Raw genomic sequence first — 13,513 nt, 5'->3', positions numbered from 1 at the left:
AGAGGATCCTTTGTGTCACCATCCTCACGCTGCCTGGAGCCAAGAGACACTGCTCCAGAAAGGAAGACTCATTTTCTCACTCACTATTAGGGAGTGGCTCAAGAATAGACATCAAACTAGGCTGATTAAAAATAGAAGAAGGGCTGCCTAAACGTGTGACTCCTCTAATCCTGCAAAGGTGGCCCCCCCTCCCCGTCCTCTCCCCTACACCCACAAACATACTCCCCTTCTCTCTCTCTCTCTCTCTCTCTCTCTTACATGGCAAAAAGCCCACTGAACTTCATCCTGCACAAAGAGACAACAGACTGGAGTTTCAAAAGCATGTGATTGGCATTATCCCTTTAGCATGCTTTCTGACCCCGTGTGGAAATAATGTGTGCTGCTCTTGTTCCGTGGATTTGAGAGGATGAACTGGGACTGTACCACTTTAGGACAACTAGCGATAGAAACACGATGCTGACTCTCCCTTCCTTCCCGCAGGGGAACAGGAGGAGCAAGGGGAAGGGGAGGGGAGTACTGTTAAGACAGCTGTGCTGCAGTTGAGAGGGGACACAAATCTCAACACTGTGAGAATATTGTTCCCTTTTTTCTGTCCTCATTAGTACAATCAAATCAAGACTTGGCTACAACTGTTCTGAGTAACAGCATTTGACAGGCTGGCAACACAAACAGTTCCTATTAGGTTTTGAGGGCGGTATTAGGTTTTAACTGCTGTACTCCATGTTATTGATAATAGTTTATTAGCTATGTGTTTTTAAAACCACAGGCCATAGTGGATGAAGCCTTCCCCTCCTGTGATTGCCGTCTCCACAGCATTCTAGTGCAGTGATGCATTTGTCCTGATTAGGATGTGTGGTGGCCCAGCCCAGTGGGGAGAGGAGAAGTGAGTACGTGAAGCATTTCTCTGAGTCATTACTCCTCAGTGGGCCGATTGTGGATTGCATCTGAGCGACAGCGCCCGAAAAGCCACAGATCTGAGTCCTTCCAAGTGCAAACTGTTGCTAAATCCAGATGCCCCGTCACTCCTAACACAGATTGTGCTGTAATAAGTGTCGGATGACAGATGTCAGGGTGGAAAAAACCGCTAAGGGAAGGTCTTCGGGTTGCTTTACATGGATCTTCGACCTCTTGTAAGCCGGTGTCTGGAGGCTGGGGTGTGCTGCAGCTGGATGAATGACTCCTCCCGGGTTACTGTGCACTGTGATAACAGCATTGGCCTTTAATGTTTTTCGTGAAAGCAGATGTTCAGCGACAAAGGTCATTGCTCTGTGTAGTGCATGAATAAGCCTGGAGAAAAAAAGCATTCAACAAATGATATCAAAAACTTCCATCTTGTTTCATTTTGCTTATGGTTTCTGTTCCTTCAGTTCACTTACCCAAACTGTAACTATGCTCAGATCCTTCCCAATACCCTTAGGTTGTCACAGCTACATAAACAGTATTAGGAACTGAGACAAAGCATTCACATAATGGAATATAAGTAAGAACCTAAAGGTCTAAAGATATGTAATACTTGAATAGAATGGTGGAAAAAAAAAAACATAATTAAAAGGACAAACGCTACTGTCTCACTGTCCGTGGCTTAAATCGTGTAGTTAATGCTTGCATGAACACTTTGTGGATCTAATCACTCACAAATTGAATATGTCAGGTGGACTTGGAGCCCTTCATAATAATCTTCTGGTTCCCTGGATTTGAAATTTCACCACATAAAGTAACCTTTCGTTGCAGATATGAGTGGAATGTGTTTTGGGCCGCTGCCCAGAGTTCCTTGGACATTCAGAGCCTGAACATTTTAACCTTGTTTGACTCGCATATACTACACCATCAGTCTATATCAAAACAAAAATGCTTGAAACCTGCTCTGCAGCCACAACAGATCACACATATTGTATAGAAGGAAGCTCTAATGGCAACATTTCCCGTGGAAATCAAGATCATTACCCTCAGCAGGAAACCAAACAGAACTCTCAGTCACTTCTGCACCTGTTTTGAACTGTGCGAGTTCATTATTAACAACATGTGCAAAGAGGCTACAGAGGGTGCACAGAAATTAACCAGAGGAGACAAGACGGAGCAGTTTTGCAGCCATAGAGATGATTTTAACCTCCTTGAGGATAAACAGCAACTGAATCAGGCTGTAAGAACTGTGGTTTAGAGGAGGTGTTCCCTCCAAACGTTTGGCAGATAAACAAACTGCAGTAATAATGGTGTTCGGCTACGTGGACAAAAATATCTGTGTCTGCATGCACAGCAAATCTAACAGTGATTATCTAGATGGGTGTGGCTGTCAAACTGTAGGCCAACCTTAAGCCAGCAATGACTATGCCCAAGCCTGGCAGTCATAAATGAACATTATAATCGTGCTACCTGTACAAATTGTGCTCTGCAGCCGGAGTTCAGAGGAAGTAAAGCCAGGAAGTCGAACCACACCGGTGAAAACCACAGTAATAATTCAAGCTAGGTTTGTAATGATAGGAAAACAGCTAGATGTCACATCACAATAGCTTTTAAACAGCCGTTTTAGTTCTGACGGTGACTAATGAACAGAATTGTGTAAAATAAATGAAAGGGAAAAAAAATAAAAATAAAAAAAGTACTCAAAAATTTAGGGGCATCTTTCAATTACTTTCATTTCTTCTTATTTTAAACTAGAAACGAGGAAATGACATGAAACTGGAGGTGGTATGTAAAACCTAAAACACCCAGACAAGATTGGCAGAGATTACATCAGGTCGTTGTCTTAGGAACAGCCTCAACAAATAAAGATTCTGGCCACCTAAAGCAAAGACAGTCATACACAGCTTTAAGCTAGTTGGTGCAAGAGTTTAAGCCCTTCTTAGTCTATGAGTATTGACAACATTATGTACTCCTTATCCTCATTTTCATTGGCAAAAAGTGAGCCAGACGAGTTTTTTTGCCGTGGTGAAGACGATAATATTCAATGTAAAGTTTGTCAAACTTGAGGAGCCAAACATTTCACAAACACGAAAATGAGGGTCATTATACCAGGCCTTATTACTGAGCTTCCTTTGTCAACCTGAAACCTACGCCTAACCTTTCCTCTCAGGAAGTGCAAGGAATGCCATCTGAGCACAGAGAGTTGACAGGGGGCCAGGAGGTCTCATCTTTACAGGAGAGGGGGTCATTAAAACTTGCTTACAGTCTCTGTCCTTGCCCCTGGGGCATGAGTGTTGCCAGTAAAGCTGTGAGGATCATATGGTTGTAATGAAGTGCTGGGGACCAAAGTGGCCATTACAGCCAAATTAAGCTGCCAGCAGCATGTAATGCCGGCACTTGACCAAGCTCCCACTGAAGACTAGTATTTACAAACACCCTCTGCAAGCTTTTGCAATTTGTGGTGTTTGTAAATGTTCATTTTCATGAATGTCACTCTTTTCAGGCAGCATTTAAATCACTGCTTCATTACGTGAGCTGGGTCAAACATCTTCTCTAGAAGCTGAGTCATATCTATTCACGTCACCCCACCTCTTGGGCGGAAGCCAATTATCAGTTATAAATAATTTAGGCAGGAGTAAACATCCAACTTTCCATCCAACCATCACCTTTCATAAAAAAAAAAAAAAAACATTCCTATACATTCCTGTGGAACTGACAAATCCAAACACAGTATTCAAAAGTATTGCAACTTTCCAAATGTGGGCACGCCTAGTGAAAAAGAAAAAAAATGGCATCTATGCTGTTCAAGCTAATGAGAAACTGCTGCTAGGAGGCCACCAAAAATTTTAAGATCAGTCTTATTGTGACAGAATGGACTAGTCATAGTAGTACCGTCCTTACTGAAGATGTACAGAAAATAATTCCCTCATCAAGAAAATGCAGGGGATATAATTCTATCAGTGATTGTGTCGACAGGTAATCAATATAAGTAAATGCCAGACTACATTCTAAGTGAACATTACTCAAGTTTGCAGTAACCCATTTCATTTATCAACAACAGTTTTCCACTTGCCAACTTCAGCCCAATTGAAGAAAATAAACTCAGACTTGCATTTTAATTCCAGTCCCATACGAGGGCACAGTCAGGAAGTAAAAGCTGACAGCTCAGCATCAACCATAACGCAACATTAAAAAAAAAAAAAAACTAACAAAAAACCCAACAACCACACAATACAATTCAGCTGTGCATCTACACTGCCCCTCCTACTCTCATGCGAACTATCATGTGGCTCTGCTGTTGTTTCAAAGAGACCAGCACTGGAACTTCCTGTTTTGTACATTTTCCCTATTTCACTGGCAAGGGAACTGAGGCCAGAGGCTATTTAGTCTGAGCCTGGACTTACAACCATTCATGGAGAATCTGCCAAACTGCAGTCAAACCCAAGAGAATTTATAAAATAGAAGTCTCCAGTTTCAATTCTGCTCTTGTATTTTCCAATACTCTTTAAAAAGAACAGGATATGCAGTGACAAACAAATTACTTCATCAAAAGGCCAAATCCTTGAAAAACAGACATTAAAGATTTAAAATCAGTTTTTTTTAATAAGACATTACAATGACATTGTTTTGTACATTGTTCCCCCAGTCAACAGAAGTAAGAGCTGCACCACAGAATGTCATTCCACATCTCACCAGCTAACAGCTCCCTCTGACTGCATGACAGATGGACTCTGATGAAGGGTTAATGTACTTATGTACTCATGCTACAGATATAGGCTATCATATAACGTCTCAATACTGAGACTAATCAACTGTGGTATCAGATTGAGAGCAAATAGCTGAATGACATTCTTTTGGAAAGATTGAGTTAACCAACTACTTATCACCCTTAATTAAAAATGCATCCTGACAAGCATCTTTGAGAGTTATTGGAGGCCTATTTGTTGAATACTCAGCACAATTAGATATAGACATGACACAAAAAGTCAATCAGTTAGCTATATAGCCCAAAAAAGGGTATTGGAGGGGGTGACAAAATGTGCTGGAAATATACTTTTTTTTCCTCTCTCTGATGCCCAGAATAATGACAATGAAATGTTAAGTACTGCTGCATTTTTTTTTCTTATTGAATTCCCCCACTTTCTCAAAATCCTTGAGAAGGAATACTTTTTAAAATCACAGTACTGTGTTAACACAAATGTCAAAGTCCTTCATGTAGGCTACATGACATTAAAGAGCTCACCTTCAAAAGGGAAAAAAAAAGATTTAAGTTCAATGAATCAGAAGAACCTTGAAACAAGCTTTAGTCCAAGAATGAAGATAGAAACTTCATTACAAAAACAATTAAAAACAAGAAGAAAAAAAAAGAAAAAGAAAAAAAAGGCAAAGGCGGTGATCTCTGTGGCTTTAACCTAAGGACCAATTAATCAATATTCAAAACAAGCCCCACCCCCACCAACAATAATGGATGTAATATAGGCCTGCTACAGAACACAAGCAAACTTTAAGCTGGCAAACCCAGTTAAAGATAAATTAGTCATGGGGTAAACAAAGTATTAAAAATAAATGAAAGATAATCAACTTTCCTTAACCATAATCATTTTGAGAAGTTATTTGTTACTTGCAACTTAATTGAAGTTCTGACCTAAAAATGCCTGCACTTGATCATTAAGATTTGTAATTTGAAGTTAGCCATGTCAGACCCTCATACAGTCCATCACCTGTGGTTGCACAGGAGGGCTGAACATACCAATTCCTATCTCTGATACGTGTCAATCCCAGCTTCTCTTGGATTTCGTGTGGCTTCATGGCATCTGGAAGGTCTTGCTTATTGGCGAATATCAAGATGATGGCATCCCTCATCTCCCGGTCATTAATGATGCGGTGAAGTTCCTGCCTTGCCTCATCAATGCGATCCCTGTCCGCGCAATCCACCACGAAAATTAAGCCTTGGGTGCCCGTGTAGTAGTGTCGCCACAGGGGACGTATCTTGTCCTGCCCTCCGACATCCCACACGTTGAACTTGACATTTTTGTAGGTGACTGTCTCTACATTGAATCCAACTGTGGGGATTGTGGTCACAGACTGCCCCAGCTTCAGTTTGTAAAGAATCGTTGTCTTTCCAGCAGCATCCAGTCCAAGCATCAGTATTCTCATCTCCTTGTTGCCAAAGATTTTCGAGAGCATTTTCCCCATGTTGACCTCTTGTGCATAAATACTTTGTTCCTCAGAGAAAAGCTTCCGGTGCTCTGCTGGTGATAATTCACTTACAATGTAGCTTCAGTACGAGAATAGAGCTACAGATGGAACATGATTCGGTGGGCGAAAGAGTCAAATATGCACACAAATCTTTAAACCTAACAGACAGGATCCCGTTGAGTGCAGAGAGTGGAGTATCACAATGTGTTACTGGCCTACACGCAACATGACACGGTCGGACTAACAACTTGGCAGCAGCAGCTGTTGCCGGACGGTCATTGTTCATCCGAAATGAACATAAAGATGTGTGTGGGGGGGAAACGGGCCGTGGCGACTGGAAACTCCCCACTTCGCCTACATATATGTGAGACTCCCCCAAAGAGAGAGGTCTTGTCGTGGTGCTGGTGCGGCTCCTCGCCCTGGCGCCGCCGCCGCGGGGGAACAGGCAGCTTTCCGCGGGGGAACAGGCAGCTTTCCGCGGCTACTTTGAGAGCGTCGCGCCGGGCGACCTCAGCGTGCTGATGGGATCAAAAACCCTCGAGGCTCAGCCACACAAGTATCCACGCCCGAAAACTCCAGCAGCCCCTGCGAATTAGATTTGGGAGGAGGAGGAGGGTCAGACATGACAAATTAGCGCGCTAAGCTCGTGGCTGTTTTGAGACGGCTAGTTAAGTTAGCACGAGTTAGCTCGCTGCCCGGAGCTAACGGCTAACGCGGTTAGCCGCTGCAGTTTAATCCCACCAGGACTCCAACTACACAACACAGCGACTCGCTGCTTCTTCTGTTTTAGCGAGGCGGGATTTTCGTTGGAAATGTGGGTTATTTACCTCGTTTCCACCCCCTGTCGTTTCGACAATCTGCCTCGGCTCCCCTCTTCCTCCTCTAGCCGGAGCTGGTCGCAGCTGCCTCACCGGAAAGGTGTGGAGGTGCGTTCGCGGCCACTTCCTCCCGTTCGTCCGCCTCTCCAGCTGATGCCGCCGGTCCTCCTGCGGCTGTCTGGGGCAGACAGCGCTCACCATCACAGACACCTCAAGAGTTGGTGGAGTTTAGTGTGGCATTGCCACTGATACTCAAACTTCAACAGTTTCTTACTTTTAAAGCCTGAATTATGGTTCTGCGTTAAATCGACGCAGACGCTACGCCGTAGGGTACGGCGTAATCTACGGCGTAGGGGTACGCAGCGACGCACACCGTACGGTGCAGGCTCTGCGTTGGTGTAACGCGGAACCATAAATCAGCCTTAAGTTTAAACATTCGAATAAGATACACAATCTAATATATCTCATATGCACGAATTCTTAACTAGTAAGAAGTTTATATATATTATTCTATTTATACATAAATATATTTATTTTCAAAAATAAACACTTTAAATTAACACTTTAACACAATATAATGCTGAACGCTTTACAAACAAAAATACATGCTTGATCTGTTAGTTCCCTATGAAGCTCCCATACCCCTGAGGTTCATCTGGATCTGTTTTTTTTTGTGTGTCCCAAGAACCAGAACCAAGCAAGGCAGCGTTCAGTTATTCTGCTCCTCACCGGTGGAACAAACTTCCTGTAGACCTGAGGTCTGCTCCAACTGTCAGCTCCTTTAAATCAGGCCTAAAAACATTACTGTTTACTCAAGCGTACTCTTAAATTAAATACTTACCTGCTGTACTCTACTGCCCTTACTTTTTAACAACTTGTGCTTTTTATTATTTTACCTCTTTTCTTATCATTTCATTTGTTATTTACTGTTTAATTGTGTCTTGCCGCTTTGAATGTTGATGTAAAGCACTTTGAATTACCTTGTGTTGAATTGTGCTATACAAATAAACTTGCCTTGCCTACAGAACGTGTGTGTGTATGTGTGTGTGTGTGTGTGTGTGTGTGTGTGTGTGTGTGTGTGTGTGTGTGTCAGACCCGGATTAACTCAGCGTGGTGCCCCAGGGTGACCAAACTTGAAGTGCCCCCCCCTTCCCACATTTTACGGTAAAAAAAGGGAAAATTACTGTGGTTATAAAGACCATAGATTTACATGAACGTATTGCAGAAGTACATGCTCAACACTCATACTACAAATAAATGTAATACAAGCAACCAACTAAGAGTAACACCACAGATAGACATGAGTCTACACACGCCATACTACACTGATGCTCCAATCAGAATAAGACTCACATGCCAATGTAACAACACATGTTAACCATCATAATTTCTGTCATATATGGTCTGTTTTAGGACTACATGCAAAACTATTACAGCATATGACTAAACAATCAAACAGGCCTACTGAATGAGCTGATGTGAAGGTAGGGAACAGCACACTCACTCAAACGCAATTCTTTTTATTTTATTATTATTATTATTTTCATGTATTTTTAATATATCATTGGTTACTGCTGTGCCTGTTTGCTCCAATTCCAGCAAATGTATAGAGAAAAAAACAAAATATCCCATATATGGTCCAGTTAGTCATTTGACTTGGTGCCCCTTCATCGGCTGGTGCCCCTGGTTCAGGATAATCTGGCCTAGCATATACACAATGTAATATATCTCATATGCACGAGTTCCTAACTAGTAAGAAGTTGTATATATCTATATACTTATTGTATTTATTTATTTGACCTTTAAAACGAAAAATACACATTCTTAGATGGTGATATGTGGGTCAATTAAGTTTTCAGTCAAATGACTGGTTATGTAGAGTGACATTGCTCTCTTGTGGTTACATAAATAATTACACAATCCTTTATATTTTGTATCACTAGATTTTGTTCCACTCATTCCACTCATTAAAAAAACAACAGAAAACAACAAGAAAAAAATAAAAATGGAAAGAAAAAGAAGCATCGTCTAGGCCTACAGTAGTCACCCAATATCTTGATGTCACTTTCTCGCCATTTCAAAGCTGGCTTTCAAATGACCACTCTACTTGGTTAAAGGTATTGTGACATCATTTTTAACATGCTTTTAACACTATTAAAAGTCTTGGCCAACATCCCTCAAATGTGTCTAAAAGAGTGTAACAAGAAAAACTTCACTCTAGTACTGTTTTCCTGGCTTTTTATTACAGTGTTTTTTTGCGCCGTGAAAAATGCTTCCTTTCCCCCCTTTCCTGTCAATCATTGCGCCGCTCCTCCTCCAAACCTCCTCCTCCTCCAGCCATACGCTCACAGCGGCGTCGGAGAGCGACAGGCGAAGCATGCACGGAAAAGCAGGAGGGCGAACCACAGCAAACAATCATAAAAATAAAGGCATGCAAGCAGCACTGTCCCCTTATTTTAAGTCCAGTCAGTGGCCGCGGGTCTTTTTAGCAGTTTTCCTCCGGTGATTAGAACAAAAGAGGCTCTAAACCGCTCCGTGTTAAGCCTCATTTATGGTTCCGCGTTAAATCGACGCAGAGCCTACGCCGTAGGGTTCAGCGTATGGTGCGCGTCGCCGCGTAACCCGTCCCCGTAGGCTCTGCGTCGGTGTAACGCGGAACCATAAATCAGCCATTATGGTGCACTGGAGAGGAGGCAGGGAGCTGGGTGGAGGGGGCGGTGATTTAGCGGATCGTTACGTAACGATCCGCCACCAAACCACATGCGCCGTTTTTGCATAGTTATGCGGAAAATCCCAGAAAGCACACAATACACTGAATGTTAAAAGTTCGTTGTTTTTTGGGTGTAATTGATGTCAAGACACCCAACAAAACACAAAAAATCAAGAAAAATGTGTTTTTCATGTCACAATCCCTTTAAACACAGACCCCAAATGTGATTACCGTATTTAATGAATGACAACATGGTTAAAAACTACACCTAGATTTTTGAACAGGAGGATGTTTTGTTAGCATATTTTCCTTAACTCTATAACACTGGATGTATTATATTTGATACATTAATTTCTGAGGCCACTGCAACACTCTCATAATAATAATAACAATTAAAAAAACACTCTATACAATAAAAAATAAAAATGAAATAAAATTACTTAATGGATTCTTAATTATAAAAAATATATTTTTTAGTAACCTTGAAAGACAAAGAAGGCACGTCTGAGGACTTTCTGTCAGAATGCCAATTAACAAGCAAGTTAAAAAACACAGGAGAAAAAAAAAAGTAAATCAAATAAACTCTTGGCGGTTTATCAAAGTTGTCACAGAGGCAGAATTGGGCTGGACTGGCCATATGAACTTTGTCACCGCACTTGGGGCACTACTTCCACCAGCTGAAGCCAGGACATGGTCTTCCTACAGCTGAAGTTGGCTGGCATCTTCCTTGTACAGCTGCTATAGCATTCCAAACATCAGCACTGATACTGAAACTGAAGCCATCAGCTGCAAGAAGGAACGCTACCGCAGGTCCTTCATCCCCACAGCCATCAGACTCCATAATAACAAACTGTAGCCACCCTTGTGCAATAAACCTGTCTCTTTAAAAGTGCAATAACCACTAATACCTCACGTATTTTTGGAAATATTTGTAAATATCTTGTAAATATTATCCGTTTATTTGGTGTTTACTACTTTTTTCTCTCTTGTACATAGTCTTTTTCTACTTTTTATATTGCTCTTTTTTATTATTTAACTATTTATGGTAATTTCTATTTTACATTTTTTGTATAAAGCGTGTGTGTGTTTTGGCTGCTGCACGACTGAATTTCTCCTCTGGGAGATCAATAAAGTCTACTATTCTATTCTATTCTATTATCACTATTGTATATGTCCCACACGAGCAACCAGGTAGTTAGTAAACTTGGAAAAGGCATGGAACTGTGTCTCTAGTGTTTTGTTTTCAGATGAAGTGGTCTTGTTGGCTTCTTTGAGGGGAAGACATCTTACAGGCACTTGGTGTTTTGCACTGCAATGTGAAGCAGTTAATCAAAATGAACATTTCCAAGTCTGAAGCCATGGTCCTCTGCTGGAAAGAGTGGATTGTCCACTACTGGACTACGCTGAATGTAGTCCAGTAGTCCTTGACGGGCTGTGCAAGACATCATGTTTTATTGCACTTGCAAGTCAAATTGGGGCCATGAGAAGTTTACACTGGAGTCTGATATAGGTCGCATTTTAGAAATAAGAAATAGCCATGAGGAAAAAATAGAAATGTGGAAAAACAAATTGGAACTGGGCACTGAGGATTTCAGAGTAAACAACGTCAAGATTGACAATGAGTTGTTACTCCAGATGGGGGAGTTTAAGTATCTCAGGTTCTTATTCAGGATCTATGCTCAAACTGCGCCCCAATACTGTGGTCATAAAATATGCAGCACATAATGGAGAGATAGATAGAGATATTCAAGTCAACATAGTTACTGCAGGGGCTAGTTGTCTGCAAAAACTAATTGAAACGGCGACTGACAGGCACCAGGTAAGCGTTTTTAACGCAGAACAGATAGGAGCCACGGGATGGAATGACGTTTTGTGGCATTTAACATCTTCCGGAACAATACAGCAAGATGTTAAAAATGCTCTGATTCTGTCCTAAGGCTGATACTGAAGCTGTCTGAAGCTGGTAAAAACCACACACCATGGTGTCCACTGACTTCCAACTGTACTCTAATCAATTAACATCAGCTATGCCCAAATTTGCCACCACCTTTCAAAGTAAAAGCATATAGCTGCCACTCAAATACACTGAAACTGAATGACTGACTGAACTAATTAAGCAAAACAAACACAAAGACATTGAAAATACAACATAGCGAAAACACACAACTGAATAGCTCCCACAGTTACTGATCGCACCGTTTTCCAGCAAGTCTCAATATTCACTTAAATTCATAAAAAAGAAAAAGGAAAGTAAGAAAGCTCAAAGTATCTTTATTATACGTAATGACAACATTCTGGTTAATACATAAACATTAATAAACACATTTGCAGCTGAGCAATAGCAAAGTCCCTTGCTGCGCAAGCGATTGAACTTGTGTTTTCCAATCCAAGATTTTTTTGAACCCTTTTTCAGACTGTTCTCTTAGTTTGGTTGTTTTTTTGTTTTCAAATTAAGATTAATAATGGGTTATTTATTGCCAAAGAAGTAGTCCAAAGGATGACATCTCATGGAGGCGTCGGGACCTTCCTGTATTGTGAAAAAAAGAGTAAGATTTCAGTTATTCATCCCCATTATGTTAATCTCATGTATAATGTTAGGAGTCATAGTTTCAAACTTTCACTCTGCTGAACCATCAGGCCGCCAATCCGTGGGTTTGAAGCACAGTGAGTCATTCATTTTCTTGAGCGTGAAAGACATAAATTACATTTCCTTGTCAGTCAGAATGTCACTTTTAACTCTGATTTGAGGTATGACCTTGAAGCGTGTCTGTACAACGTTCTTTGTAGATATGCTAAGCAAAGGCACTGCTTTAGGATATTGTATGGTTATTGATTGGATTGTTGAGACTTGCCTGACATTTTTTTCCTGATGACTTTTTGGCATCAGTAATAAAATTTGAGTTTTAGTCAGGATGTCAGGACATATCCATATGCATGTAACCGGCTGAGTGTACAGTTATGTCATGAGAATGAATGGAAAATCTTTTTTGGGATGTGTTATGGGAACCAGCAGAGGCTGCTGTGAAAGCTTATTAATTTATTTTTTATTTTATTAGCCTTTATTCATCCCACAGGGGGAAATTATTCTCTGCTTTTGACCCATCTCTAGTTGGACTAGGAGCAGGGGGCTGCTATTTTTACAGGCTGCTATTTATTTTTATGGCGAGCAGTTAGGGTTAAGGGGCCCAAAGTGGTTCACCTTGGACTTGAACCTGGGTCCTCCAGCCCCAAGCCCTGAAACTCCTTAAGTCTACCACCCCCCAGAAGCTGGTTCTCATGCCCTTAGGTCTATACAGCTCCTTCAGATCATATATACCTACAGCTGTTGGGGTCCTCAACAAGCTTTAAGGCACATGTCAGTCTATGCATGTATATGCATGTATATTCCAATCTAATCCAACCATTTTACATGTTTAGAAGTCACCATAAAACCTCTTGTGCAGCACACACATTATGAACACACCTCAACATACTATCCCACCTGCTTATCCAAACCCAGCGTATCAGAAGGCCCATGCAAAAATGGCAACCTTAACCCTATGTTCTTGCCAATGTGACATGTCCTAGGTAACTAGAAAAGATACTCTAAATGCCTGACTATGATGCTTTAAGTCAGTGATGTTTTCATTTTATTTCATTTAATTTTATTTATTTGATGAGGAGGGACAGTGCACATCATTATGCGTTTAAAAATAAAGGCAGATGCACCCAACTGTAGCCTATTGGCTAATTCCCATTGGCAGTCCCCCCGGCTAGGATACAAAAACAGGCAAGTTAAGAGCAATACAGTGTTCAGTTATGAAATACAATAATACAATAATATAACCTATACAACAATAATACAACCAACCACATAACACATTTCACAGTATTTTACATTCATAAG

At 41.2% G+C, this 13,513-nt stretch overlaps 1 protein-coding gene across 1 annotated transcript; it reads right to left on the bottom strand.

Moving 5' to 3' along the window:
- Positions 1 to 4,379: 4,379 nt before the first annotated feature.
- arf6b (ADP-ribosylation factor 6b) lies at positions 4,380 to 7,090 on the bottom strand. Its single transcript, XM_061743084.1, has 2 exons — positions 6,927 to 7,090; positions 4,380 to 6,684 (listed from the first exon to the last, which is right to left on the bottom strand). Exon 2 carries the CDS (start codon positions 6,094 to 6,096, stop codon positions 5,569 to 5,571), a length of 528 nt encoding a protein of 175 aa, XP_061599068.1. The 5' UTR covers positions 6,097 to 6,684; positions 6,927 to 7,090; the 3' UTR covers positions 4,380 to 5,568.
- Between the last annotated feature and the right edge of the window lie 6,423 nt (positions 7,091 to 13,513).

The sequence above is a fragment of the Cololabis saira genome, chromosome 16, assembly GCF_033807715.1.
Source record: "Cololabis saira isolate AMF1-May2022 chromosome 16, fColSai1.1, whole genome shotgun sequence".
Classification (NCBI taxonomy): Eukaryota; Metazoa; Chordata; class Actinopteri; order Beloniformes; family Belonidae; genus Cololabis; species Cololabis saira.
Note: the sequence above shows the minus strand (reverse complement) of the source record. Positions and strands in the feature narration are given on the sequence as shown.